Genomic DNA, 12,500 nt, shown 5'->3' with positions numbered 1-12,500 from the left:
GCTCCGTGGTGGAACTCATCAACCACTACCGCCACGAGTCGCTGGCGCAGTACAACCCCAAGCTGGACGTCAAGCTGCTGTACCCCGTGTCCAAGCACCAGCAGGTGGGCCCCCCCCACCCCCCTACCCGCCCTACCCTACCCTACCCCCCACACCGGTCTCACCCTCTGGTTCTTGCAGGACCAGGTGGTGAAGGAGGACAGTATAGAGGCAGTGGGGAAGAAGCTCCACGAGTACCACCTGCAGTACCAGGAGAAGAACCGCGAGTACGACCGGCTGTACGAGGAGTACACCAGAACCTCACAGGTACGTTCTGACCCCAGAACCTCCCGGGTACGTTCCGACACCAGAACCTCCCGGGTATGTTCTGACCCCAGAACCTCACGGGTACGTTCTGACCCCAGAACCTCACGGGTACGTTCCGACACCAGAACCTCCCGGGTATGTTCTGACCCCAGAACCTCACGGGTACCTTCCGACACCAGAACCTCCCGGGTATGTTCTGACCCCAGAACCTCACGGGTACGTTCCGACACCAGAACCTCCCGGGTACGTTCTGACCCCAGAACCTCACGGGTACGTTCCGACCCCAGAACCTCCCGGGTACGTTCCGACACCAGAACCTCCCGGGTACGTTCTGACCCCAGAACCTCCCGGGTACCTTCCGACCCCAGAACCTCCCGGGTACGTTCCGACACCAGAACCTCCCGGGTACGTTCCGACACCAGAACCTCCCGGGTACGTTCTGACCCCAGAACCTCCCGGGTACCTTCCGACCCCAGAACCTCCCGGGTACGTTCCGACCCCAGAACCTCCCGGGTACGTTCCGACACCAGAACCTCCCGGGTACGTTCTGACCCCAGAACCTCCCGGGTACCTTCCGACCCCAGAACCTCCCGGGTACGTTCCGACCCCAGAACCTCCCCGGTACGTTCCGACCCCAGAACCTCCCCGGTACGTTCCGACCCCAGAACCTCCCGGGTACGTTCCGACCCCAGAACCTCCCCGGTACGTTCCGACCCCAGAACCTCCCGGGTACGTTCCGACCCCAGAACCTCCCGGGTACGTTCCGACCCCAGAACCTCCCCGGTACGTTCCGACCCCAGAACCTCCCCGGTACGTTCCGACCCCAGAACCTCCCCGGTACGTTCCGACCCCAGAACCTCCCGGGTACGTTCCAGAACAAAGTTTGCTGAGCTTTGTGGATCACACAGTAGTGAGGCTACATGCTACATGCTAACCAGCTTTGTGGATCACACAGTAGTGAGGCTACATGCTACATGCTAACCAGCTTTGTGGATCACACAGTAGTGAGGCTACATGCTACATGCTAACCAGCTTTGTGGATCACACAGTAGTGAGGCTACATGCTACATGCTAACCAGCTTTGTGGATCACACAGTAGTGAGGCTACATGCTACATGCTAACCAGCTTCAGGGTCCCTGGATCCAGGAGGAGTTCAGGCGTAAACGATCAAAGAACCACGGTCGGCGGTTCTCCTGCCAGGTCACCTGTTCTTCAGTGTCTGAAGGTTCTTGAATCAATGAAGGTGAAATGTCGGTTCCTCCTCCTCCTCTTCCTCAGGAGATCCAGATGAAGAGGACCGCCATCGAGGCCTTCAACGAGACCATCAAGATCTTCGAGGAACAGAGTCAGACCCAGGAGCGCTTCAGTAAAGAGTACATCGACAAGTTCCGCCGTGAAGGGAACGACAAGGAGATCCAGCGGTACACACACACACACACACACACACACACACACACACACACACACACACACACACACACACACACACACACACACAGGAGAACGTGGCTGCATGCTGGTGGGTTCCCCTGCAGGATCATGGAGAACCACGACAAGCTGAAGTGGCGGATCAGTGAGATCGTGGACAGCCAGCGCCACCTGGAGGCGGAGCTAAAGAAGCAGGCTGCAGACTACCGCGAGATCGACAAGAAGATGAACAGCATCAAGCCGGACCTCATCCAGCTCCGCAAGACCAGGGACCAGTACCTCATGTAGGCCACGCCCACCGCACGGAGGCCACGCCTCTTCCAGCCCCGCCCCGCCCTGACCGCTGTCTCTGTCCCAGGTGGCTCACCCAGAAGGGGGTCCGGCAGAGGAAACTGAACGAGTGGCTGGGACTGAAGAACGAGACCACCGAGGAGTGAGTCCACATCCTAGAGGCTCTGACTCTGGATCCTAGAGGCTCTGACTCTGGGTCCTAGAGGCTCTGACTCTGGGTCCTAGAGGCTCTGACTCTGGATCCTAGAGGCTCTGACTCTGGGTCCTAGAGGGTCTGACTCTGGATCCTAGAGGCTCTGACTCTGGATCCTAGAGGCTCTGACTCTGGATCCTAGAGGCTCTGACTCTGGGTCCTAGAGGGTCTGACTCTGGATCCTAGAGGCTCTGACTCTGGATCCTAGAGGCTCTGACTCTGGATCCTAGAGGCTCTGACTCTGGGTCCTAGAGGCTCTGACTCTGGGTCCTAGAGGGTCTGACTCTGGATCCTAGAGGCTCTGACTCTGGATCCTAGAGGCTCTGACTCTGGGTCCTAGAGGCTCTGACTCTGGGTCCTAGAGGCTCTGACTCTGGGCCCTAGAGGCTCTGACTCTGGATCCTAGAGGCTCTGACTCTGGATCCTAGAGGCTCTGACTCTGGGTCCTAGAGGGTCTGACTCTGGGTCCTAGAGGCTCTGACTCTGGATCCTAGAGGCTCTGACTCTGGGTCCTAGAGGCTCTGACTCTGGGTCCTAGAGGCTCTGACTCTGGATCCTAGAGGCTCTGACTCTGGGTCCTAGAGGGTCTGACTCTGGGTCCTAGAGGCTCTGACTCTGGGTCCTAGAGGCTCTGACTCTGGGTCCTAGAGGCTCTGACTCTGGACCCTAGAGGCTCTGACTCTGGATCCTAGAGGCTCTGACTCTGGGTCCTAGAGGCTCTGACTCTGGGTCCTAGAGGGTCTGACTCTGGATCCTAGAGGCTCTGACTCTGGGTCCTAGAGGGTCTGACTCTGGGTCCTAGAGGCTCTGACTCTGGATCCTAGAGGCTCTGACTCTGGGTCCTAGAGGCTCTGACTCTGGATCCTAGAGGCTCTGACTCTGGGTCCTAGAGGGTCTGACTCTGGGTCCTAGAGGCTCTGACTCTGGGTCCTAGAGGCTCTGACTCTGGATCCTAGAGGCTCTGACTCTGGGTCCTAGAGGCTCTGACTCTGGACCCTAGAGGCTCTGACTCTGGGTCCTAGAGGGTCTGACTCTGGATCCTAGAGGCTCTGACTCTGGGTCCTAGAGGCTCTGACTCTGGATCCTAGAGGCTCTGACTCTGGGTCCTAGAGGCTCTGACTCTGGACCCTAGAGGCTCTGACTCTGGGTCCTAGAGGCTCTGACTCTGAATTATAGAGGGTTATAGTACCGTTACACTGATGGTCCTCCTCTTCCTCTTCCTCTTCCTCTTCCTCCCCCCCCCTCCTCCTCCTCTTCCTCTTCTTCCTCCACTTCCTCTGCCTCCCCCCTCCTCCTCCTCCTCTTCCTCTTCCTCCTCCTCTTCCTCTGCCTCCTCCTCTTCCTCTTCCTCCCCCCCTCCTCCTCCTCCTCTTCCTCTTCCTCCTCCTCTTCCTCTGCCTCCTCCTCCTCCTCTTCCTCCTCCTCCTCTTCCTCTTCCTCTGCCTCCTCCTCTTCCTCTTCCTCCCCCTCCTCCTCCTCCTCCTCTTCCTCAGTGAGTACAGCATGGTGGAGGATGAGGACGACCTTCCTCACCATGACGAGCGTCTGTGGCGTCTAGGAAACATCAACCGCCACCAGGCGGAGTCTCTGCTGCGAGGCAAGAGAGACGGAACCTTCCTGGTGCGGGACAGCAGCAAGCCGGGCTGCTACGCCTGCTCCGTGGTGTAAGCTCCGCCCCCTCACACTCACTGCACCTGACCGGGGTGTAAGCTCCGCCCCCTCACACTCACGACACCTGACCGGGGTGTAAGCTCCGCCCCCTCACACTCACTACACCTGACCGGGGTGTAAGCTCCGCCCCCTCACACTCACTACACCTTATAAACTGAAACACGTCCTAAACATAACTCCAGAAACCAGATTGAAACCAGTTTAAAACCAGATTAAAACATGATTACATCCAGTTTAAAACCAGATTAAAACAAGATTGAAACTAGATTAAAATCAGTTTAAAACCAAATTAAAACCAGTTTAAAACCACATTAAAACCAGGTTAAAACAAGATTGAAACCACATTAAAACCAGTTTGAAACCAGATTAAAAAAAGATTAAAACCAGTTTAAAACCAGATTTAAACCAGATTAAAACCAGATTAAATCCAGTTAAAAACCAGATTAAAACCAGTTTGAAATCAGATTAAAACAAGATTGAAACCACATTAAAACCAGATTGAAACCAGATTAAAACCAGTTTAAAACATGATTAAATCCAGTTTAAAACCAGATTAAATCCAGTTAAAAACCAGATTAAAACCAATTTAAAACCACATTAAAACCAGTTTGAAACCAGATTAAAACAAGATTGAAACCACATTAAAACCAGTTTGAAACCAGATTAAAACAAGATTGAAACCACATTAAAACCAGTTTGAAACCAGATTAAAACAAGATTGAAACCACATTAAAACCAGTTTGAAACCAGATTAAAACAAGATTGAAACCACATTAAAACCACTTTAAAACCACATTAAAACCAGATTTCAACCAGTTTAAAACCAGATTAAATCCAGTTAAAAACCAGATTAAAACCAGTTTGAAACCAGAATCAAACCAGTTAAAAACCACTTTAAAACCAGTTTAAAATATGATTAAAGCCAGTTTAAAACCAGGTTCATGTTCCAGCTGGTCTCAAGGTTTCAGGGTCCAGATGTGGAACCAGGTGCCGAGACTGGAGAACAAACACAGCTAACCCCCCCCCCCCCCCCCCCCCCAGGGTGGACGGCGAGGTGAAGCATTGCGTCATCAACAAGACGGCCAGCGGTCTGGGCTTCGCGGAACCCTACAACCTGTACGGGTCCCTGAAGGACCTGGTCCTGCACTACCAGCACACGTCCCTGGTCCAGCACAACGACTCGCTCAACGTCACGCTGGCCTTCCCCGTCTACAGCCAGCAGAGGCGCTGACCCCCCCCCCCCAGGACCCCCCCACCCCCAGGGACCAGACTCAGACTCCTGAGTGTTTGACGAGACGTTCAAGGACCTTCGTAAAAAAAACTCTGCAGCTTCACTCTGAAGACGAACTGGAAAAAGTTTCCAGGAAAATCAGGAAGTCTCTGAAACTTCAAAAGAAAAGTCCAGTTTGTTTTTTGGTTCTTTGAATTCTCAGATTAGTGTTTTTGTTCAGCACTTTTCAAAATAAAGCGACAGAATCAAGATGCTCTAAACAAAACGATGAAGAGAGAAACTGTTCATTCTTCAGGAACCGTTTCCATGACAACCTGCAAAACCTCGTGTTTTAGATGTAGATTTTCCAGGATGTGTTTTGATCGTTAAGTCTTTTTTTTTTTTTTTTTTTCAAAAATAAAAGCTCAAGACAAAATTCAAGCTCTGTGATTTCACGTTAAAGGTTTTCAAATTAAATCCAAACAAATATGAGAAGATTCATGACGAATCAAAATCCAGCCTTTTATTTTGTTAAATTCTAACGAAAACAAACAGGACTTTTTTTTATTTTTTTTATTACATATTACAAATTAAAAGCACTCAATTTAACAAATCTAAAAACAAGTCAATTTCAACATTTTATTTCCCTATAAAAACTTTTCCTCAAAAAAACTCCTTTTTCCATTTGGTCATAAATTTCATGTTTAGAAACTAAAGAGTCAGTTTGTCCCAATTTTATACAATAAAAGCATAAAAACTCTTAAAATTCAAAATCTGACTTTTTTTTCTTTTAACTCATTTTTCCATTGTGACAGCGTGTTGGCGTGCAACTGTCACTTCCTGTCACATGACAACCTTCATCCTCCTCTTCCTCTTCCTCTTCCTCTTCACCATCCTCTTCCTCCTCTTCCTCTTCCTCCTCTTCCTCTTCCTCCTCCTCTTCCTCACAGCAGACAGGAGATGGAGACCTTGGTGGTGCATTCAGGTACGGTGTCTGTCGAAGGACAAACAAGTGTTCTGTTATGACTTTAAATAAAGTTTGCAGGTTTGTATTGACCAGCGGAACTCTGGTTGTCATGGTAACGTGTTGGTCACGTGACGGGGGTCTGGCTGACCTCGGTCCTGCAGCGAGCTGATGTAGGCCTCCAGGAACTCCTTCTCCCTGCTGCCCTCCTCCTGCTGCTCCTCCTGCTCCTCCTGCTGCCTCCACCTCCTCCTGCCCCCCACCTCCTTCTCCTCCTCCTCCTTCTTCTCTACTTTGCTCACGTTGTCGTAGAGACGGATGAACCTGAGGAGGAGGAGGAGCCACCGTGACCTTTGACCTCTCACCAGCCTGTGTGTGTGTGTGAGTGTGTGTGTGTACTTGATGCGGGGGCTCCTGCACAGCGCGGTGGGGACGCAGGTGAGCGGCGCTCCACTGACCACCAGCGTCTTCAGGCTGAGGACGTTAGTGAGACAGTGAGGAAGGTAGGAGAGACGGTTCTGGTGGAGGAGGAGGAGGAGCAGCTGCTGCAGCCTGCACACACACACACACAATGGTGATGATGAAGATGAAGGTGATGATGATGAAGATGAAGGTGGTGATGATGATGAAGGTGGAGGTACCGGTCCATGTCCTGGGGCAGGTCCGTCAGCCGGTTCCAGCTCAGGTCCAGAACCTGCAGACGTTCCATCCTCAGAACACAAATGGGAACCGACGCGAAGACGTTCTGGGACAAGTCCAGGTGGACGAGCTGCTTGAGACTGCTGAGCTGGAGGGACAGACGGTGGGGAGACGGACAATTATAGAGACAGGAGGCTAGAGGCAGGGGACAGACGGGTAGGGACAGAGGACATACAGGGGACAGGCAGAGGACAGACCTCGAAGGGCAGCTCAGACAGACAGGGGACAGGCAGAGGACAGACAGGGGACAGACAGGGGACAGACCTCGAAGGGCAGCTCAGACAGACAGAAGTTCCCCGTCACCTCCAGCCTCTTCAGGTTCTCACAGTTCCCCAGTTCTGGAGGAATTCTGGACAGTCGGTTGAAGCTCAAGTCCAGAACCTGCAGCTGCTGCAGCTCCCCTGCTCACACACACACACACACACACACACACACACACACACACACACACACACACACACACACACACACACACACACACACACACACACACAGGGCTGTTTGGAGCACTGGCCCCGGTGGTAGTTTGACCCCTGGCTCTCACCGATCTGGGGGGGCAGCTGGCTGATGGCGTTGTGCGGCAGCTGCAGGAGGCGGAGCTTGGAGAACCGACCCAGGAAGTCCGGCAGCTGGCGGATCCTGGTCCTGCTCACCTGCACCTCCTCCAGGTAGCTCCTCCACTGCAGGTCCTGGGGGAAGTCCTGCAGGCCAGCAGGGGGCGGGGCTCAGGTGTGCTGCTGCAGGTGACCCCCCCCGCCCCCCCCCCCCCACTCACCGTCAGGCTGCCCCCCTCCAGACGGAACCTCAACCCGCTCTGCTCAGGAACCTCCAGCTGCTGGTCAGTCCCTACAGACACACCTGGATTATTTACCTGTAAACACCCGAGTCCTGCCCTTATTTACCTGTAAACACCCGAGTCCTGCCCTTATTTACCTGTAAACACCCGAGTCCTGCCCTTATTTACCTGTAAACACCCGAGTCCTGCCCTTATTTACCTGTAAACACCCGAGCCCTGCCCTTATTTACCTGTAAACACCCGAGTCCTGCCCTTATTTACCTGTAAACACCCGAGTCCTGCCCTTATTTACCTGTAAACACCCGAGCCCTGCCCTTATTTACCTGTAAACACCCGAGTCCTGCCCTTATTTACCTGTAAACACCCGAGTCCTGCCCTTATTTACCTGTAAACACCCGAGTCATGCCCTTATTTACCTGTAAACACCCGAGTCATGCCCTTATTTACCTGTAAACACCCGAGTCCTGCCCTTATTTACCTGTAAACACCCGAGCCCTGCCCTTATTTACCTGTAAACACCCGAGTCCTGCCCTTATTTACCTGTAAACACCCGAGTCCTGCCCTTATTTACCTGTAAACACCCGAGTCCTGCTCTTATTTACCTGTAAACACCCGAGTCCTGCCCTTATTTACCTGTAAACACCCGAGTCCTGCCCTTATTTACCTGTAAACACCCGAGTCCTGCCCTTATTTACCTGTAAACACCCGAGCCCTGCCCTTATTTACCTGTAAACACCCGAGTCCTGCCCTTATTTACCTGTAAACACCCGAGTCCTGCCCTTATTTACCTGTAAACACCCGAGTCCTGCTCTTATTTACCTGTAAACACCCGAGTCCTGCTCTTATTTACCTGTAAACACCCGAGTCCTGCTCTTATTTACCTGTTCAGTGTTTGTGTTTATGTGCTTGTTGTTTGTATTTCCCTGTTTAGTGTTTGTATTTTTGTTTGTGTTTACATGTTTACTGTTGTTGTTTACCTGTGTGAGGAACGTTTGTCCCCGTCGATCTCTCCAGGTATCGATGGAGCAGATTCAGTTCTCCGGCTTTTAATGTTTTACAGTGGATGCGGTAGTGCCACTGCTGCTCGATCCTGCACACACACACACACACACACACACACACACACACACACACACACACACACACACACACACACACACACACAGTTTGGATTTCAGGCGTCTGGATGTTTGTTGTTAAAAACGGCTCAGGATGACCTCATCGTTCTAAAAACATCTTCTCGCGCTGGAAACATGCGACACCTTCACTTCCTGGTTCTGCCGAGTCAGCAGGGTCACGGCGTTAGCATTCAGATCTGTTAGCATTGTTAGCAGCTGTTAGCCTTCAGATCGGTTAACATTGTTAGCAGCTGTTAGCCTTCAGATCGGTTAACATTGTTAGCAGCTGTTAGCCTTCAGATCGGTTAGCATTGTTAGCAGCTGTTAGCCTTCAGATCGGTTAACATTGTTAGCAGCTGTTAGCCTTCAGATCAGTTAGCATTGTTAGCAGCTGTTAGCATTCAGATCAGTTAACATTGTTAGCAGCTGTTAGCCTTCAGATCGGTTAACATTGTTAGCAGCTGTTAGCCTTCAGATCAGTTAGCATTGTTAGCAGCTGTTAGCCTTCAGATCAGTTAGCATTGTTAGCAGCTGTTAGCCTTCAGATCAGTTAGCATTGTTAGCAGCTGTTAGCCGTCTTGTTCTCCCGCTGCAGCAGGTTTGGGCTCTGTTGCCATACTGTGGTACTACGTCTGTTTCAGGTCGTCCCGTGACGACGAGGGCGTGGCGGTGTGTGCGGGACTCACCTGGCGAGGGCGCTCTTCTGCACGCGCTCCCGCTCCTTCTTCTGGCGCTGCCGATGCTTCTTCACCCGGACCTCCCACAGACCCCTGATGGCCGAGACGTCGCCCAACGGCACCGCCGCCATACGCTCACGACCCATGATGCTGCTGTAACCACGGTAACGGCTCATTTTACAATAACTAGTATGACTGTATACAGCGATGATTAGCATTAGTCTTTATATAGCTGTGATTAGCATTAGCCTGTATGTATGTGTGATTAGCATTAGCCTGTATGTAGCTATGATTAGCATTAGCCCGTATGTAGCTGTGATTAGCATTAGCCTGTATATAGCTGTGATTAGCATTATCCTGTATGTAGCTGTGATTAGCATTAGTCTTTATATAGCTGTGATTAGCATTAGCCTGTATGTATGTGTGATTAGCATTAGCCTGTATGTAGCTGTGATTAGCAATAGCCCGTATGTAGCTGTGATTAGCATTAGCCTGTATATAGCTGTGATTAGCATTAGCCTGTATGTAGCTGTGATTAGCATTAGCCCGTATATAGCTGTGATTAGCATTAGCCTGTATGTAGCTGTGATTAGCATTAGCCTGTATGTAGCTGTGATTAGCATTAGCCTGTACATAGCTGTGAATGTCAGTCAGAACAGTCAAATAGAAGTGTGTGTGTGTGTGTGTGTGTGTGTGTGTGTGTGTGTGTGTGTGTGTGTGTACACCTGTGTCAAATTCCATAGAAATCAGTTGTACACACTTACCTGAGCGAGAGTGTCTGTGCTGTGGTCTGTTTACCCACACAGCCGAGTGTGTGTGTGTGTGTGTGTGTGTGTGTGTGTGTGTGTGTGTGTGTGTGTGTGTGTGTGTGTGTGTGTGTGTGTGTGTGTGTGTGTGTGTGTGTGTGTGTGTGTGTGTCAAGTACTATTTTTACCAGCAGCGTAGTGACCTCCTGTTGTGGCACATGACGTCCGACACACTCACTGTGTGTCTCTTATTGTGTGTGTGTGTGTGTGTGTGTGTGTGTGTCTGTGTGTGTGTGTGTTTATTTGTGTGTACCTGTTTACAGATGTGGAGGGTTTTCGAAACAAACTGAAAATGAACATTTCTTACTTCCTGTTGTCAGACGAACCAGGTGAAAGTGGGCGGGGCTTCAGCACCTGAGTTTGCCTCTAGTGGCCAACGGGAGGAACTGTAGCCTCTAGTGGCCAACGGGAGAAACTGTAGCCTCTAGTGGCCAACGGGAGGAACTGTAGCCTCTAGTGGCCAACAGTTCCAACTGTAGCCTCTAGTGGCCAACGGGAGGAACTGTAGCCTCTAGTGGCCAACGGGAGGAACTGTAGTCTCTAGTGGCCAACGGGAGGAACTGTAGCCTCTAGTGGCCAACGGGAGGAACTGTAGTCTCTAGTGGCCAACGGGAGGAACTGTAGTCTCTAGTGGCCAACGGGAGGAACTGTAGTCTCTAGTGGCCAACGGGAGGAACTGTAGTCTCTAGTGGCCAACGGGAGGAACTGTAGTCTCTAGTGGCCAACGGGAGGAACTGTAGCCTCTAGTGGCCAACGGGAGGAACTGTAGTCTCTAGTGGCCAACGGGAGGAACTGTAGCCTCTAGTGGCCAACGGGAGGAACTGTAGCCTCTAGTGGCCAACGGGAGGAACTGTAGCCTCTAGTGGCCAACGGGAGGAACTGTAGCCTCTAGTGGCCAACGGGAGGAACTGTAGCCTCTAGTGGCCAACGGGAGGAACTGTAGTCTCTAGTGGCCAACGGGAGGAACTGTAGTCTCTAGTGGCCAACGGGAGGAACTGTAGTCTCTAGTGGCCAACGGGAGGAACTGTAGTCTCTAGTGGCCAACGGGAGGAACTGTAGTCTCTAGTGGCCAACGGGAGGAACTGTAGTCTCTAGTGGCCAACGGGAGGAACTGTAGCCTCTAGTGGCCAACGGGAGGAACTGTAGTCTCTAGTGGCCAACGGGAGGAACTGTAGTCTCTAGTGGCCAACGGGAGGAACTGTAGCCTCTAGTGGCCAACGGGAGGAACTGTAGTCTCTAGTGGCCAACGGGAGGAACTGTAGCCTCTAGTGGCCAACGGGAGGAACTGTAGTCTCTAGTGGCCAACGGGAGGAACTGTAGTCTCTAGTGGCCAACGGGAGGAACTGTAGTTTATATACATCTACAATCAGGTCACCACTGACTTCTGATCGCTGGTCGCCATGACGACGGCCGCCATCGAACCAGTGATCCTGTCTTCTCCTGTCATTGTGTATTGTTCTGTGTGTGTGTGTGTGTGTGTGTGTGTGTGTGTGTGTGTGTGTGTGTGTGTGTGTGTGTGTGAGAGAGTGTGAGATATTCAAGCCGTCTCATGCTGCTACTCTGTTGATATTTCCGTCTTTACGAGGATCTTGATGACATCATGGATTCTGAGGCTGCTGATGTCTTCTTTAACACACACACACACACACACACACACACACACACACACACACACACACACACACACACACACACACACACACACACACACACACAGTTAATGTTACTCGTCAGCTCGTTAATCGAAGATAAAAATAGCAGAGTCTGTTAAAATTTCACTGATGGGCAGTTCCCTGGGGGCGGAGCCTCCTGGAACAGGTAGCATTAGAATTAGCATTAGCAGGAGGATTAGAGTTAGGATTAGTCTGTATTAGCATGCTTAAATAGCAGTTAGCTTCCTCGTCTAACCTCAGATTATAGAATCTCGTCCTCCTCTAATCCAGATTATAGAGCATCTTCCTCCTCTTATCCAGATTAGAGAGCATCTTCCACCTCTAACACCAGATTATAGAGCAGCTTCCTCCTCTAACACCAGATTATACAGCATCTTCCTCCTCTAATCCAGATTAGAGAGCATCTTCCTCCTCTAACACCAGATTATAGAGCAGCTTCCTCCTCTAACACCAGATTATAGAGCATCTTCCTCCTCTAATCCATATTATAGAGCACCTTCCTCCTCTAACACCAGATTATAGAGCAGCTTCCTCCTCTAACATCAGATTATAGAGCATCTTCCTCCTCTAATCCAGATTATAGAACACCTTCCTCCTCTAGTCCAGATTATAGAGCATCTTCCTCCTCTAACACCAGATTATAGAGCATCTTCTTCCTCTAACACCA

At 51.1% G+C, this 12,500-nt stretch overlaps 2 protein-coding genes across 4 annotated transcripts in view; one reads left to right on the top strand and one right to left on the bottom strand.

Annotated features, from left to right (window-relative positions):
• Window positions 1–5,523, top strand: part of LOC308148478 (phosphatidylinositol 3-kinase regulatory subunit alpha-like) — a 13,967-nt gene extending 8,444 nt beyond the window's left edge. For all 3 annotated transcript variants that reach the window (XM_080521943.1, XM_080521944.1, XM_080521945.1), the window contains 7 exons: window positions 1–104; window positions 181–306; window positions 1,586–1,728; window positions 1,843–2,019; window positions 2,094–2,168; window positions 3,713–3,883; window positions 4,932–5,523. The exon at window positions 1–104 is cut by the window's left edge and continues 77 nt beyond it. In XM_080521943.1, coding sequence (XP_080378069.1) covers window positions 1–104; window positions 181–306; window positions 1,586–1,728; window positions 1,843–2,019; window positions 2,094–2,168; window positions 3,713–3,883; window positions 4,932–5,121 — 986 coding nt within the window. In that variant the 3' untranslated portion in view covers window positions 5,122–5,523. The remainder of the gene's footprint in view (window positions 105–180; window positions 307–1,585; window positions 1,729–1,842; window positions 2,020–2,093; window positions 2,169–3,712; window positions 3,884–4,931) is intronic.
• A 139-nt stretch (window positions 5,524–5,662) lies between these two features.
• Window positions 5,663–10,193, bottom strand: lrrc2 (leucine rich repeat containing 2). Its single transcript, XM_080521946.1, has 10 exons — window positions 10,119–10,193; window positions 9,364–9,507; window positions 8,537–8,649; window positions 7,539–7,609; window positions 7,308–7,464; window positions 7,028–7,164; window positions 6,706–6,851; window positions 6,464–6,616; window positions 6,216–6,388; window positions 5,663–6,094 (listed from the first exon to the last, which is right to left on the bottom strand). Exons 2-10 carry the CDS (start codon window positions 9,498–9,500, stop codon window positions 6,045–6,047), a joined length of 1,137 nt encoding a protein of 378 aa, XP_080378072.1. The 5' UTR covers window positions 9,501–9,507; window positions 10,119–10,193; the 3' UTR covers window positions 5,663–6,044.
• Between the last annotated feature and the right edge of the window lie 2,307 nt (window positions 10,194–12,500).

The sequence above is a fragment of the Blennius ocellaris genome (genome assembly GCF_963422515.1).
Source record: "Blennius ocellaris genome assembly, contig: SCAFFOLD_214, whole genome shotgun sequence".
NCBI lineage: Eukaryota > Metazoa > Chordata > Actinopteri > Blenniiformes > Blenniidae > Blennius > Blennius ocellaris.
Note: the sequence above shows the minus strand (reverse complement) of the source record. Positions and strands in the feature narration are given on the sequence as shown.